This window comes from Zygotorulaspora mrakii, chromosome 2 (assembly GCF_013402915.1).
Source record: "Zygotorulaspora mrakii chromosome 2, complete sequence".
NCBI lineage: Eukaryota > Fungi > Ascomycota > Saccharomycetes > Saccharomycetales > Saccharomycetaceae > Zygotorulaspora > Zygotorulaspora mrakii.
The window spans coordinates 1,325,275-1,338,723 of NC_050720.1; the positions used below are offsets into that span (position 1 = coordinate 1,325,275).

Here is a 13,449-nt window from a genome sequence, read left to right on the forward strand (position 1 = left end):
TCCCAAATGACCAAAATCTCTGATGATACAAATTTTGTTGTCATCTTAGAGGATGTTCATTCTTCTTCTTTTCATTTGTGAGAAAATACTTGTTGTTTATTTTCCTTCCATTCTTTTTTTTCCATAGTTTTCCCAGACTATCGATCGATTAAAAAACAGTAAACACTAATTGTATTCCATTAAAAATTTCCCAAGTTTTAATGATGGATGGTGCTTGTCAAGATCATGAAAATGAATGAACTCTTTTGTAGTATGAGAACTTCTTTAAATATATTAATTCTCGTACTTCTCCCACGAGTCCAAGATTTCCTTAATCTGTTCAGAGCCTGTTAAATCGTAAACATCTTGGAAGTATTCTTTTGTAATTTCGAATGGCTTAGCCGTCAAGTTAGGAATATACTTACCAATAAGTCTATCAGCTTTAACATTTTCCTTAACAATATTTTTCTTCAAGAAATTCTTAAATGGTTTAACACCATTTCTCAAATAAGAGGAATGGAATGGAACAGAGATACCACGTAGTGGAATACAAGCGAAACCTCTTTCTAATTCGATTGGTTGTGGCTTTGCTAATGATTTCTTTGAAACTTCATCAATAATTTCAAATAAATGTTCTTCGACCTTTTCAAGTGACAAACTAGCTTGTAGTTTGACAATATCAATTTTTTGCAACTTGATGAAATTCAAGACATTGGTCAAAGTATCTAAACCTCTCAAATCACCAGCAGCAACGTATTGTTGATTCTCAACATTGTAATTGACAATCTCACATAACCATTCAGTCCTCTTACCAACCTTTTCAACAACAAATTGCAAAGCTTCTTGCGAGAAATTTGGTGCAACTCTGCCTGGGTTGACGGCAACCATACCGTAGTTTGATCTACCTAATGCGTCTCTTGGAACGGCAACTTGCATAGTCATACCTCTGTAGAAGACAACCTCAACTAAAGACTCAATTGACATGACATCAGCTAACGAAGCTAAAGCTGCATATTCACCTAGAGAGTGACCGGCAAAGGAAGCATCGACAGGAATTAATCCCTTGGATTTAAGATCTTCAAAAGATGCTTTCTCCATTAAGGTCAATGCAGGTTGAGTGAATTGAGTGGCAGATAATAAACCAGTTGGTGATCTGAAAGTGTATGATGTGGAATCCTCTTTAACATCTTTGAAGATTTTTTCAGTCTTCAATTCACCATCAACAATAGTTTCAAAGATCATTTGGGTATAGTTTTGTTTAATCTTTCTACCCTTTTCACCACCAAAGAAAATGGTTAACTCCTTTGGATTGTTTTTCACAATATCAAGAATGGAGAAACCGTAGGTTTCCTTGAAATGAGAGTCCGCTCTATCCCATACTCTTCTTGCAACTTCAGAGTTTTGATATAGATCCATACCCATACCTTGCTCTTGGGAACCTTGACCGGTGAAAACGAACGTAGAAACAGGTTGTTCAACTTCTGCTTCACCAGTTAGCACAGCTACATCATGTTCATTCTTAGCCTCAAATTTAATCAGTTTACGACCGTTAATCATGCCAATATGTTGAATCGAAACAGTTAGTGGGTCGTTTGGCAAAACCATACTAACAAATTGACATTCGTAAGCACGAACTCTTGAGGAGACACTATCGGCGGCCCAGTTTTCAATTAGAGCGCGGACAGCAGCTGATGAAAACATACCATGGGTGATAGTACCCGGTAGGTTGGCATAAGTTGCAAAGTGACGAGAAACATGAATTGGATTCAAATCACCAGAAACTCTAGCATATGGTTCATTGGTACTTGGAGCTTGAGTATCAAGGACAGCAATAGGTATAGGATTTTCCAAATTAACCTTTCGCTCAAGAGTTGACGCATTTCTCTTCAGATATTCAAGTACTGGATTACCGTAAGATTCACCAGCGTCATAATCAACAACACCAATTTCAACATTTTCAGTTGTTGGTAACTCCATTTTAATTGGACCGCAACATCTAACAGAAGAGAAAACGTCAGGACCTTGGAATGTGACTTCAGTCTCCGTTTCAAAAGTTAAAGTTTTACCCAACAAATCAATATCTTCATCATCCAACTGAAACCATTCCTTGGAACGTAAAACTGCGATATCTTTAGCAGATTTAATTTGTACCTGATATACAGGTTCTACAGTTTTTTGGAAAGTATTTTCATAATCTGTATAGTTACCTCTGTAGAAGAAGGACGAAGTAACTTCCATAACTGGTTTATTATCTCTAGTCAAAGTTCCAACAACTTCTACAACTTTACCTGTTGGTTGGTTAACAACAGACTTAACAACAGCATGTGTAGAAATAACATCATTCTCCTGTAATGGTTTAGCTCCAGGGATCATTCTGTAACCATTAGACAAGTGAACCAATTTCAATAAGTCACCATCAACAGTTTCAGGGAAGATAGCCTTTACAATAACTCTCCATCCAACAACAATTGCATAATCCATTGGCGCTAACAAAGGTTTGTCGGATCTTCTTACAAAATCTTCACAATTGTTACCAATAGCATGAGTAAATTCAGATATACTTTTACCAGTTATTTTGAAATTACCACCTTTGATTACTTTTCTAGGATCAAATTTCAAATCTAATGGTTCATCTAACCACAATTTCCAGTACATCTTTTTGATACGTTCGTTACGACCTTCCATAACTTCGGAAATTGGTGCAAAACCATCATTAGGGTTGTATTTATACAGCAATGGTAAGGATACAGGTGTACCATCCATTGTTCTATTTTCAATTAATTCTAATTGAATAATATCATCTTTAACTAATCTCAAAACAGCAGTTGGTTTGATATCACCTTGGACAGGTTCCAAAAGAGTAATAATTGATTTTGAAGGCTCTGGACCGTTAGTGATTTCAACAACCATGTTATCAATTGGGTTAAACACTCTTTTCAAGGGATTGTCAACAAACATAGTGTCTTGAACAACCTTTGAAGTTGAGAAGAACGCACCTCTCCAGTTTCTTTCAGATCCTCCCAAAAGTTTGAACCAAACTTTTGGATCAATTGAAGATGATGCACGATAAACTTCCGTTCCGTCTTTGAAAGAAACTTTAATATTAGGTGAGTCAATCTTAATTTCTTCGATTTCCTCATCACCACCAAAGTAATCAACTACAGGAATAGATGATTCGTCACCTTTATAAACATCTTTTAATAATTTTTCAATGTGACCATCGTGAATACCGTCTAACATTTCTTTAATTGGTTCATCAACTTTCTTGGTGAATTGAGCTGCAACGGGACCATGTAAAATACAGGTTCTTTGAACATCTTGATCGACAACAGCTTCCAAAAATTCAGATTGCCATAGAGAATCTTTTTTGAAGAAAAATTCAAACCTATGATCAAGAACTGGAACAAATGGGACAGGTTTTTGAATTGGTCTTTGGCACATACTCAAGAAGTAATCAACATCTTGTGCATTTAAATACTGTGTCTTTGAAGCTGGATAAGAGTTGAAAACAGTTTCCAAAATCTTGTCGGGTTGTTGTTCTAAAACAGAATATGATTGAATAACTGAAGCAGTTTTAACTTTAGTGAATCTTTCTTCAACACGACGTAAGAAATCACCAGTGAAATTTCTTAATGTAACATCAATCCAAGAATTCATTGATCTGATGTACATTAATTCAACCAATCTTTTAGCAACTTCTTCGTATGTCATATTTGTTAAATCACGAACTTCACCATTGACAGTTGCAAACCACGGTTTTTGTGAATCAGCGTTTAATTTAGAAATAATATAGTCTTTCTTTGCATCCAAAGCAGCTTGTAATTTATTCTTTGGTAAGTTGAAAATGGTATCATCCATTTCTTTCCAGAATAAAACACCACGAGTTGCAATTTTATGAATTGGCTCACCCATTTCTGAACGAACCGTAATAATACCACCGGTTGGTTTTTTATAGGTCTCTTGCCATTGACTATTTGGAACACCAGGGCATGAAGCAATCAATTCTTTGGCTGCTAATGAGGTTTTGGCTTCTTTTGCAATCATAACTCTTGAACCAAAAAGAACACCATCAAATGGCATTGGTGGGTAATCAAAACTCTTTGACCATTCACCTGTTAAATATGGATAAGTATCCTCAGCCGAGCCAAAACCTGAACCGGCAATTAAAATAATATTTGGATGTCTTCTAATTTTTGAATACATCTGTAACATTGGTGCATGGAAGTCTTCAAAGGAATGATGACCACCACCTCTACCACCGGTCCATTGTAAAACAATTGGGAAATTTGGATGATGACTTGCAATAGTAATAACTTGAGAAATTGCATCAATCGAACCAGGTTTTAAATCTAAATGAGTTAATTTTAACGTTTCGATATATTCAGAAGCAACTTCTAATGATGGTACACCAGCACCTATAGTTAATGATTGAATTGGATAACCTTTTTCTCTTAACTCTTTAATTAAAGGAATACCCCATTGTAGCATTCTTGGATTAACATAGATCAAATTCAATCCTAAACTATAACCCTTTTTAATTTGAGAAATAACGGAATCAATTGCATTTGTCATACCTTCTGGTGAGAAATAACCACCACCAGCTAATTCAATATGATAACCAGCATTTATTGTTGCAGCAACAAAATCCGGTGAAACTGTTGATGGAGTCATACCAGGAACTAATAAAGGAGCTCTACCAATCAATTTCGAAAATTTTGTATCAACAAAAATTTTACCTGATTTTGTCTTTATTAATTTTGGATGAAATTCTTTTAACCAATTTGGATTTTTCTTTAATCCATCAGTTGTTACATCGAAAAGTTCTTGTTTGAATCCATATTCATCATCAGTATTAATATCAAGAGTACCAGCGACAATAATACGAACACCAGTACCATCTTTATTACGATGAGTTAATACACCAAGACCTGAAGCACCACCTGGACCAAAATCTAAAATATGAGTAGCCTTAAATTGAGTTGTCTTTTCCCAATTAACTGGTAAACTAACAATACAATCAGTAATTCTCTGTACAATTGAACCATTAGTTTCTCTCATATCATTACCACTAAAAGTATCATAAACAGGTATTTTCAAATCATTCGAACTAAATTCGATGTTATAGTTTTTCAAATCGTTATAAATGAATTCTTTAGCTGATTTTAATAGATGAGAATGAAATGGTGATGTAATTGGTAAAAATCTATTTGAAAATTTTAATTTTCTTTCGGTAAATGGAATTCTTGATTGATCTAAACCTGATGGAGCTTTTGCTTTTCTCAATGTTAAATTTAAACCATAAAGTGATTGTGGTGGACCTGTAACAACTAAGTTTCTTGCACCATTAATCAATGAAATAACTATATGCTTTTCGTCTGGCAAATGAGAATTTGTCTTATCAACAAAGCTTTGAACTTGATCCTGTGTCAAATTTGAAATTGCCAACATTGGTGATGGAATGCCTTCATTATTTTCTAGCGAATCTTCAAGAATTGTTGGTGGCAATGATGTATTTAGGTAGGCAATATAACAATGAACACCAATGAAAAATAATAAGGAAATTGTCTTTTTTGCGGAATTAAAAAATGAATCCCAAGAATCAGCTTCAGCAATTGCAATAGCTGTTGCTAAACCTTGTGAATGACCTGTGGCACCATTCAGATGAGATTTTAACTCACCTGGAGTAAAACCTAATAATCTTGCAGTTAATGCATAATGAACCAATTGAATAACACCAATTAATGGGCATGAAATTGGAATAGATAATAAATAATCATTATCAGGTGTCTTTGATGGATTCTCTAACCAGCTTAGAACATCAAATCCTTGAGTGAAAACTTTTTCTGTATCATGAGTCGATTTAACTAAATCACGTAGAGTCTTTGCACAAAACTCTATCACATCACTAATTAAAACGTTATAAGTTTGATATAATTCGCGCAACTCTTCGAAATAATCGTCAGTGTTACCTTGACCACCAAAGATTGCAGCAATTTGACTTTCGCCATTCAAAGCGCTTTTGAATAATAAAGATTTCGATTTTTCAAAAGGCTCTTTGGCAATGGTTTTAGCAAATAAATAGTTTTTAACCAGTTCTCTGATTTTCTCCAAAGTCGTTGGGAAATTTTCGGAATCCTTGAAAAGATTAATGGCAACCGCGTGGACATCATTGCCCTGTAAATAACCATTGTCGAATTCACTTAACGAAACTTTCAACACCTGGAAATACTTTGATTCACTCGATTGGTCGTCATCCTGCACGAAACTAGCAATAAACGACAAAAACTTGGATAGAAGCTCGGCTGGTGATGCTGGCTCCTGGTCAGAGGCAAAACTCTCGGTTGGCTCTGGCAACGACTTGTTGAACTGGTCTAGCAACTCAGACGCAGCGAAAAACGATTGTGTAGGAACTGGCAGAACGTGTTCCAGCGACCCATGTGAAAGAATCAACGGTCTTGTCGACGATGACGATGTTGTTGACATAGCTGTATCGATATTCAGTGGGATGCGATTGGTTTGACTTCAACTGTGTATTTTAATCTATCACGAAGACAGTAGGAATGGGAATATATTTTCTAGTAGTAATAAAAAGGCCGAAAAAGGGGAACACCGAGTAATGCAGTCTCTAAAATTCAGAAATATCTAAGCCTGGGAAATTTGCTTATTGCGATTCTGAACACCTTGCAATTCACTTGTAGACGACACGGGAAACAATTCTGTAGCGAGCTATCACTTGTTCGATTGTTGACTGTCCGGCACCTGTCCTTGCTTAACTCTAGAGAAAACCCTTGCTTGAGAAAGATGTATCAATATATATATAGCTAAAGGTGAACTAAGGTGATACCGAAGGAAACGAAAGCTACACAGAAACTCAATTGCTAAAACTAAACGTTGTTGTGTGATAAGAGTATTGGTACAACTTATCATGTTTATATTTGTTGGGGAACCTTATTCTTTTTGGTTCCTTTGCCGCCGCCGCCACCAGAAACACGAGAAACGACCAAACTGCTGCAGCAGCAGCACCTTGTGCTTTTCTTTGCCTATGCTCGTAAAATGGTTGAATGCCGGGTAAGATGCCTCTTTTTCGTTACCACAACTTCAATTATCGGTACAAAAGCGGTCGTGTGGCGAGGCGCACAGGCGGCATGGGCCCGTTTTGGGCCTTTCTGGTGTCTTTTTTTTCTGGCGCATTTTTTTGTTGGATTTTGGCAGGAAAGGCGAAACACAAACCAGCCAAGGGCTACCCGCCCGCAGGGTGCGCGCTAAGCAGCCAGCGGCAAGCCGCCCAGCCGCAGCTGATCCGGGTAACGGCGGCGGCGGGGGACGCCGCATCACGTTTCGATCTCACCTGCGAACTGGATGCGCTGGCACCGACCCTCCCAGGTCGTCAGCTAGACCCGTGTTGTCCAGCACGCCAAGCGTCTCCGAAAACGGCACGTACACGCTGGCCAGCTGGTCCTCGTCGACGGCGATGGCTTCGTCCAGGACGACGTCCTGGTCGTCGCTTTCTACGTCGCCGTCTTCCGCGTCGTGACACACGGCCTCGAGACACGCCGCCAGCTCTCTGTGGCAGTTGTCCACCATTTCGTCTCCGCGATTGACACCGAAGTCCTGGAACGTGAAGAGTGACTCGATTTCGGCGTTGTAGTGTCTGTCATATAGCGAGTACTTGGGTCTAAGCGTTATCTCCACAGTCTGCATTGCTGCTGCTGCGTTCGCACGCGCATTCATCTTAGCTATAGGGGCAACTGGCGCTGCAGGCGCCAGTTGGAAGAAATCCGCCAAGACCGGATCGGTTTCCAACGTTATTAGCAGCGCCAGTTGGTGCCCAACGGTTTCATCGGCTTTGATGGACCCATGGTAGATGATGCTTTCGTACGGAATCTCGAGGCCGGAATCAAGGTGTCCAAACCAGAGCATGAATCCAATGTTGAGAATGAACAGCTCCACGTCCTGGACTGTTCTGTGCTGTTCGTCCTGCAAAAGCGACAGGTTCAGATCTCGGCCGCCTGCCAGCAGCAGGAGTTGGTCGCTGGTGGGCACGTCCATCATGCGGACCCCGTTGATTTCGGGCTGTGTTCTCTTGTAGCGGTTGTATGGGATGACGTTCTCCACTGTTGGCTTGACATCTGTTGTTCTACATATTCTTTTCACATCGTCTGGTTGCAATGCCATTGTCGCCTGACTCGGTCTGAGGTCCGCCGGGGCTCCGCTTGTCTTGCTCTCGAACGCTCAATGGAGCTCTTCTTGTACGCGGCAGGTGTGCCGTTGTGCTGCGAAAGCCGAAAACAGAACGGATGTGACGTAAAAGGTGACGATGTTATGTGATTTTTCATATACATATATGCTATATACCGTCTTTCAAAGAATTGATGTAGATGATCTCAGCGACCTGTTCAAAACCATTGAATGGCGTTGCTGCCGATGATGTGTATGCTCCCAGATTGGGGAAGTAAAGCCAATCCCCCGGTATAAGATCGTGTTCCATGTAATGCTCGGTTGTGATGCAATCAAGTCCATCGCAGGTTGGACCCCATATGGAGACTTTTTCTTTTCTGGGATGCAAAGTCGTATCTCGCGAAGACGACTCAAAATCAAAATAGTGAAACTGTGAGTTGTGGTAAAGTGTGCGCGGAGTCGGTGCCTGGTGGTCAAAGAGGATGCAATTCATATTGCCGTAAACTCCGTCGTTGATGTACAGCATTGCTTCGTGGTTCTTCAGGGATCTCTTTGCAATAACGTTTGCGGCCAAAGTGAATGCTGTAGCTGCGAAATAGCGCCCGGGCTCTGCGATGATGTTGACGCCAGTCTCAACCGGAAAAAAATCATCCAATGCGGCGCGCAACACTGCAGTGGACTCCTTGAAAGATTCGAATTGGAAACCGCCACCCACGTCCAAGGTTTTCAACTCTGGCAGCTTATATTCGTTCGCGGCTTTGTCAAAGACAATTCTTGCATCTCTGACGGCTTTGTACAGCGTTGTGAAATCTGACGCACCAGATCCAACGTGGAATGAAACACCGGCCAAATTGAGATCTAGCTCTTTGACTGCTGACAACAGTTTGTCGACGTTCTCTAACTCGCAGCCGTATTTGGTCGACAAACGGCATTGCGCTGTTGAGTCGTCAGTGGCAATTCGTAGAAATAGCTCTGATTTAGGATGGAATCTCTTGATTTTGTATAGCTCTTCCACGTTGTCAAACGTTGATTTCAGAACATTTGAGCGAGCTGCGTATCTGACAAAGGAGGATGCCTTGCATGGATTTGCATAAATGATTCTATCTGGTGAAACTCCTAAGGAAAGAACTTTTTCAATTTCTGCCTTTGATGCACAATCAAAATTGACTTTTAGGGCTGAGAGCTTCTCCAAAACACGAGTATCGGGATTGCATTTGACTGCATAAAATGGCTGAACCCTCGGTAGTTGTTCACACCAGTTTCTATGTAATCTTTCAACCTCACCAATATCACATATGAAAAATGAGTTTTCGTCACCAGGTTCGCACGTCTCACCATTAATAGCTTCAATTCGTCTTTTTAATGATTCGAAAATTAGTTTATGTGCTTGTTCGTGAGATGCGTCATTATTCCGTACATGTTCCGATTGCTCTGAGACCGTGATCTTTTCACCTCCATCGAGGGAAAATTTCAATGACGTCGAGTCGTTTCTTAGCCTAGGTGTGAGCTCAACTTCTGTCATCGTTTCTCACCTGTATGTGCAGTGTTTAGATTGAAGTTCTGACCAGTCACTTGTGTTATAATCGGAGCCTTTTTGTATTCAATCAGCTTTTGCTATAAAAAAAACACTGTCAAAAATTTCATTTTTTTCTGGTTCACGCAAAAGTAGATTTAACTTTTTTGCGGGAACGCATCTGGAGTGACGATGCCGCGCAGAGGAGGGGTTTAGTTTATCCAATTACGTTAATCATAAAATGCTCGTTACTTAAAATAAAAGAAGCGTGGTATTGTATTGGATTATATATATGTATAGCATAGCGATGCACTGAGACTATTATATTCGTTATTATTCTTGTGTAATTTCGTGTTTGTGAGGCTCCTCATGAATATGTCTTGTTTTTTCAGTAAGCTCTGTAGTCTCAGTAAAATGATTACAAAATAAGCATCTGTAGCATTCAGTAATCGTATTATCCGGATTCTTACGTTTGAAAATACCATTTGATTTCATTATGCTCAATTCGCCCTTCGTTGGTATCTTTCTACAATTCTCATTTAAACATCTAGTGTGAGTCTTTTTGTAACGTAGTCCGCAAGAGTTACAAAGTTGATCTTGTCTTTTGCCCGACCATGATGGCCTCCAACATGGAGAATCGATTGCGTGACACGAAACGCACTTTCTGACTGCGTTAGAGTTGGAACTGCCACTTGACCTTCGTCTAACTAAGCTAGATTTTGTAGAACCACTGAAATTCTTGTTTATCGTTGTCACAACGGGACTCTGGGGGGAATCAAGTGCAAATCTATGATATTTAGAAGATGACGAAGGCGGGGTCGTTGGACGTGCTGGAGAAATCGATCTTGACCGTGGTATAGAAGTTGGCATAGTTTGATTTATCACTACAGGTGATGTTGTAGAACGAGCAGGTATAACAGTTGGACGTATTGGACTTGGACTAGTGGAATGTCTCACTTCATGATCCAAATGCATGGCTAGCTGTCTTGCTGCATTGAATATATTTACTCGCGATCTTGACAAGCCATTTGAAGATGATATCGAAGAACCTGAAATTGAGGATGAGGCTGACGAGGGAACAATTTTCCCTACCTTAAATCTGCCACGATTGGATTTTGAATCAATTGATAAAATGTCTCTATTTTCCAAAAGATTCTTAATTTGGAGTGCTTTGAAGCTGCTGGTTTTCCTATGGCCATAAAGACCTGCTTTATGGGCATCTTGTTTAACAGTTTGAATTAATTTACCGCTGACAAATGGTGTGAATTCAACAGAAGAAGTATGTTGTGCTTCTGTAACTGAGTTGTTTGGGCTCATTGGTGGTGTCATTGGAGCCGAAGAATGTTCTGAAGTATTTGATAAGTCCTGGAAAGCATCTCTTGGTTTTAGAACAGATGGGACCTCTTTGTGATCGTTTAATCGAGTTGATAGACTAGAAAACTGAAAATGATCGTGAGACCTTTCGCCCAGGATTCTTGTGTAGTCTTGATAATTCGTTTCTTTGCACCAATGAACCAAATTACTCTTCCAGATTGGCGTACACTCTGACGTATCTGGATAAACGTAAGCGGATTCTTGAATTCTTGGGTCTGGCAAAAGTTGTAGGTGTCTCAATGACGGTAATGATTCTTGAGAAACTCTAGGATAGCGAGGTTGAAATTGTCTGTATTCTCTAAGTCCAGATTTCTGTAGTGGCGACACTAATTGAGCTTTACCGAGTGAAGGGGAGTTAAGTGGTGTGACAGCATGATTACCATAAAAATCGTGGTGTGTTGGAGAAGCTGGTGCTGTATTGTATTTTTTCTGAAAATCCTTATCATACTGAATTCTTGGTAAACGTGGTGAATCATCACTGGAAATGCAAACATAATTTTTGTTCATGTAGTTATTAAATTTCAGCGAAGGTAGCAGCAACAGATCATCAAAAGATTTTTTATTTCTAAAGTCCGGACCAGCCGAAGTTGGTATCGAAGGATTGTATTTTATTGAATATTCATTAGCGACAGTTGATAACATTTTTTTGAGCGATGATGAAATTGATTGTAAGTGAAAAATGAGTGTAAAATATGTAAGGAAAGAGAAATAAAATAAAGGAATGTAAGGATTGAAGGTGTGTTGTATTGGTTTTGACGATCTGCTCTGTGGTGCTACAATGCTATTTCAGCATTCCCGAAAAAGATTATTAAAATGTCGACCTCAAGTAAGCCATGACAGATCTACTATTTATACCATAAAGACATCTATTCCGGAGTTTCCAAGAAGCCAAGTATGTTCGATCTGCTTGCTGGCTTCCTAAAAAGTAAACAAAACTGCTCCAAAGATATCAATCATCCTTCCAATTTTAGAATTCATTTTCGTTATTCATCTTCAAAAATTCAATCACAAATTCTTCATGCCAGAAGACAAGTGCCATTTCAAGACCTATTTTGGCCGATGATTTGATCAATCCATTTTTGAACAATACATATCTGAAAAGGGCAAGGTCCGTTACTCAAAAGAGTAAGATAGCATTCTCAATTTCTCACTGTACTTCCATTTTTGTCTGAAATTGATGTTTTTAACCAGCCCTAAAAACCAGCCATCCCAGTGCCCCACCTACACGACAACGCGTCATCGCTGGGAATACATAGAAATTAAGCTGGCAAAGACGAAGTAACTATCCACAACAATAAAGAATATCTCCGCGTTACAATCCGCTTCTGGGTTCGAATCTACGCAACGCAATAGTTTCAGCTGAATCAATTCTTCCTTGCTATGTCCTGCCCTGTTATGGAACGAATGCTCGCACTTTGAGGTAAGTTTTTTTTGTAATCACTTTACCCGGCTGATTGTCTCACACCGCACATATTTTTTTTTTTCAATTCACTGCATTAATCTAGAGAAAGTGAAGTGGTTTTTGAGCAACCTTTTGCACTTTTGTAGCGCGATAGGGATGATATGAGTCGTTACGGTGGGTCTTCCAATGTTGTCAACAGCGGTAACAACCGTTCACAACTTACAGAACTGTTTATAAAAAAAATACTAGCACACCTGGATGACACTGATCCGCAAAAGTTGACTCATTTTTTAAACCTTTTCAACCCAACTAACTGCAAAGTGATAGTAAATGCCACCCCATTTGCACAGCCAGCCATATTCCTGGAAGTGTGGCAATCCAGCGTAGTCCAGACACAGCATGCTCTCACTGCAGTCGATTACCATATAATACCAGGCTCTCAAACAATGATTTGCAACGTCAGTTGCAAAGTGCGCTTCGATGAAAGTGGGAAGGACAAGATGGGTCAAGACTCGGTCGTTGCGTCCAACGAAGGCAACATCGGCATGAATAAAACCAGTGCGAAGCCCAACTCAAGACCACTTTGGGGCTCGTACTTCGGAGTGTCACTACAACTAGTCATCGAAGAAAGAGTGTTTAACAATGACATGAATGGAGTGATATCAGGTTTCAACTACAACATGATCTACAAGCCACAGGACTCGTTGATCACAATATAGTATATAGTCGTAGAAGATGTTGCATAGCATATATAGAGAATCTGAAAGAACACTCGTTTAGAAGACTTGACGACCGAACAACTTTTCAGTGGGTTTCACACTGTATTGCATGCATGCAGGTGAGAAAAAAAAATACAGACAAAATCCAACAAATCTTAATTTCGCATCAACGTTTCCAACAGCACTCTCATGAACATGATCTGCAACTTCTTGTTTTTGCCATACAGTAGCACAGTTGACCGATGGGCCCTTCCGATGGATGGAACGATGAGCCTTACGACGGC

General features: G+C 39.5%; 5 protein-coding genes across 5 annotated transcripts; 1 reads left to right on the top strand and 4 right to left on the bottom strand.

Moving 5' to 3' along the window:
* Nucleotides 1–273: 273 nt before the first annotated feature.
* Nucleotides 274–6,462, bottom strand: FAS1 (tetrafunctional fatty acid synthase subunit FAS1; the record flags this gene model as incomplete). The annotated part of the gene is made up of 1 exon (XM_037287463.1): nucleotides 274–6,462. The coding sequence occupies one exon, from the start codon at nucleotides 6,460–6,462 to the stop codon at nucleotides 274–276; it is 6,189 nt and encodes a 2,062-aa protein (XP_037143358.1).
* Nucleotides 6,463–7,323: 861 nt separating this feature from the next.
* LOT5 (Lot5p) lies at nucleotides 7,324–8,154 on the bottom strand (the record flags this gene model as incomplete). Its single annotated transcript, XM_037287464.1, has 1 exon — nucleotides 7,324–8,154. The coding sequence occupies one exon, from the start codon at nucleotides 8,152–8,154 to the stop codon at nucleotides 7,324–7,326; it is 831 nt and encodes a 276-aa protein (XP_037143359.1).
* A 172-nt stretch (nucleotides 8,155–8,326) lies between these two features.
* Nucleotides 8,327–9,679, bottom strand: SPE1 (ornithine decarboxylase SPE1; the record flags this gene model as incomplete). Its single annotated transcript, XM_037287465.1, has 1 exon — nucleotides 8,327–9,679. The coding sequence occupies one exon, from the start codon at nucleotides 9,677–9,679 to the stop codon at nucleotides 8,327–8,329; it is 1,353 nt and encodes a 450-aa protein (XP_037143360.1).
* A 324-nt stretch (nucleotides 9,680–10,003) lies between these two features.
* On the bottom strand, nucleotides 10,004–11,686 carry ASH1 (DNA-binding transcription repressor ASH1; the record flags this gene model as incomplete). Its single annotated transcript, XM_037287466.1, has 1 exon — nucleotides 10,004–11,686. One exon carries the CDS (start codon nucleotides 11,684–11,686, stop codon nucleotides 10,004–10,006), a length of 1,683 nt encoding a protein of 560 aa, XP_037143361.1.
* Nucleotides 11,687–12,607: 921 nt separating this feature from the next.
* MTR2 (Mtr2p) lies at nucleotides 12,608–13,165 on the top strand (the record flags this gene model as incomplete). Its single annotated transcript, XM_037287467.1, has 1 exon — nucleotides 12,608–13,165. One exon carries the CDS (start codon nucleotides 12,608–12,610, stop codon nucleotides 13,163–13,165), a length of 558 nt encoding a protein of 185 aa, XP_037143362.1.
* Nucleotides 13,166–13,449: the final 284 nt, after the last annotated feature.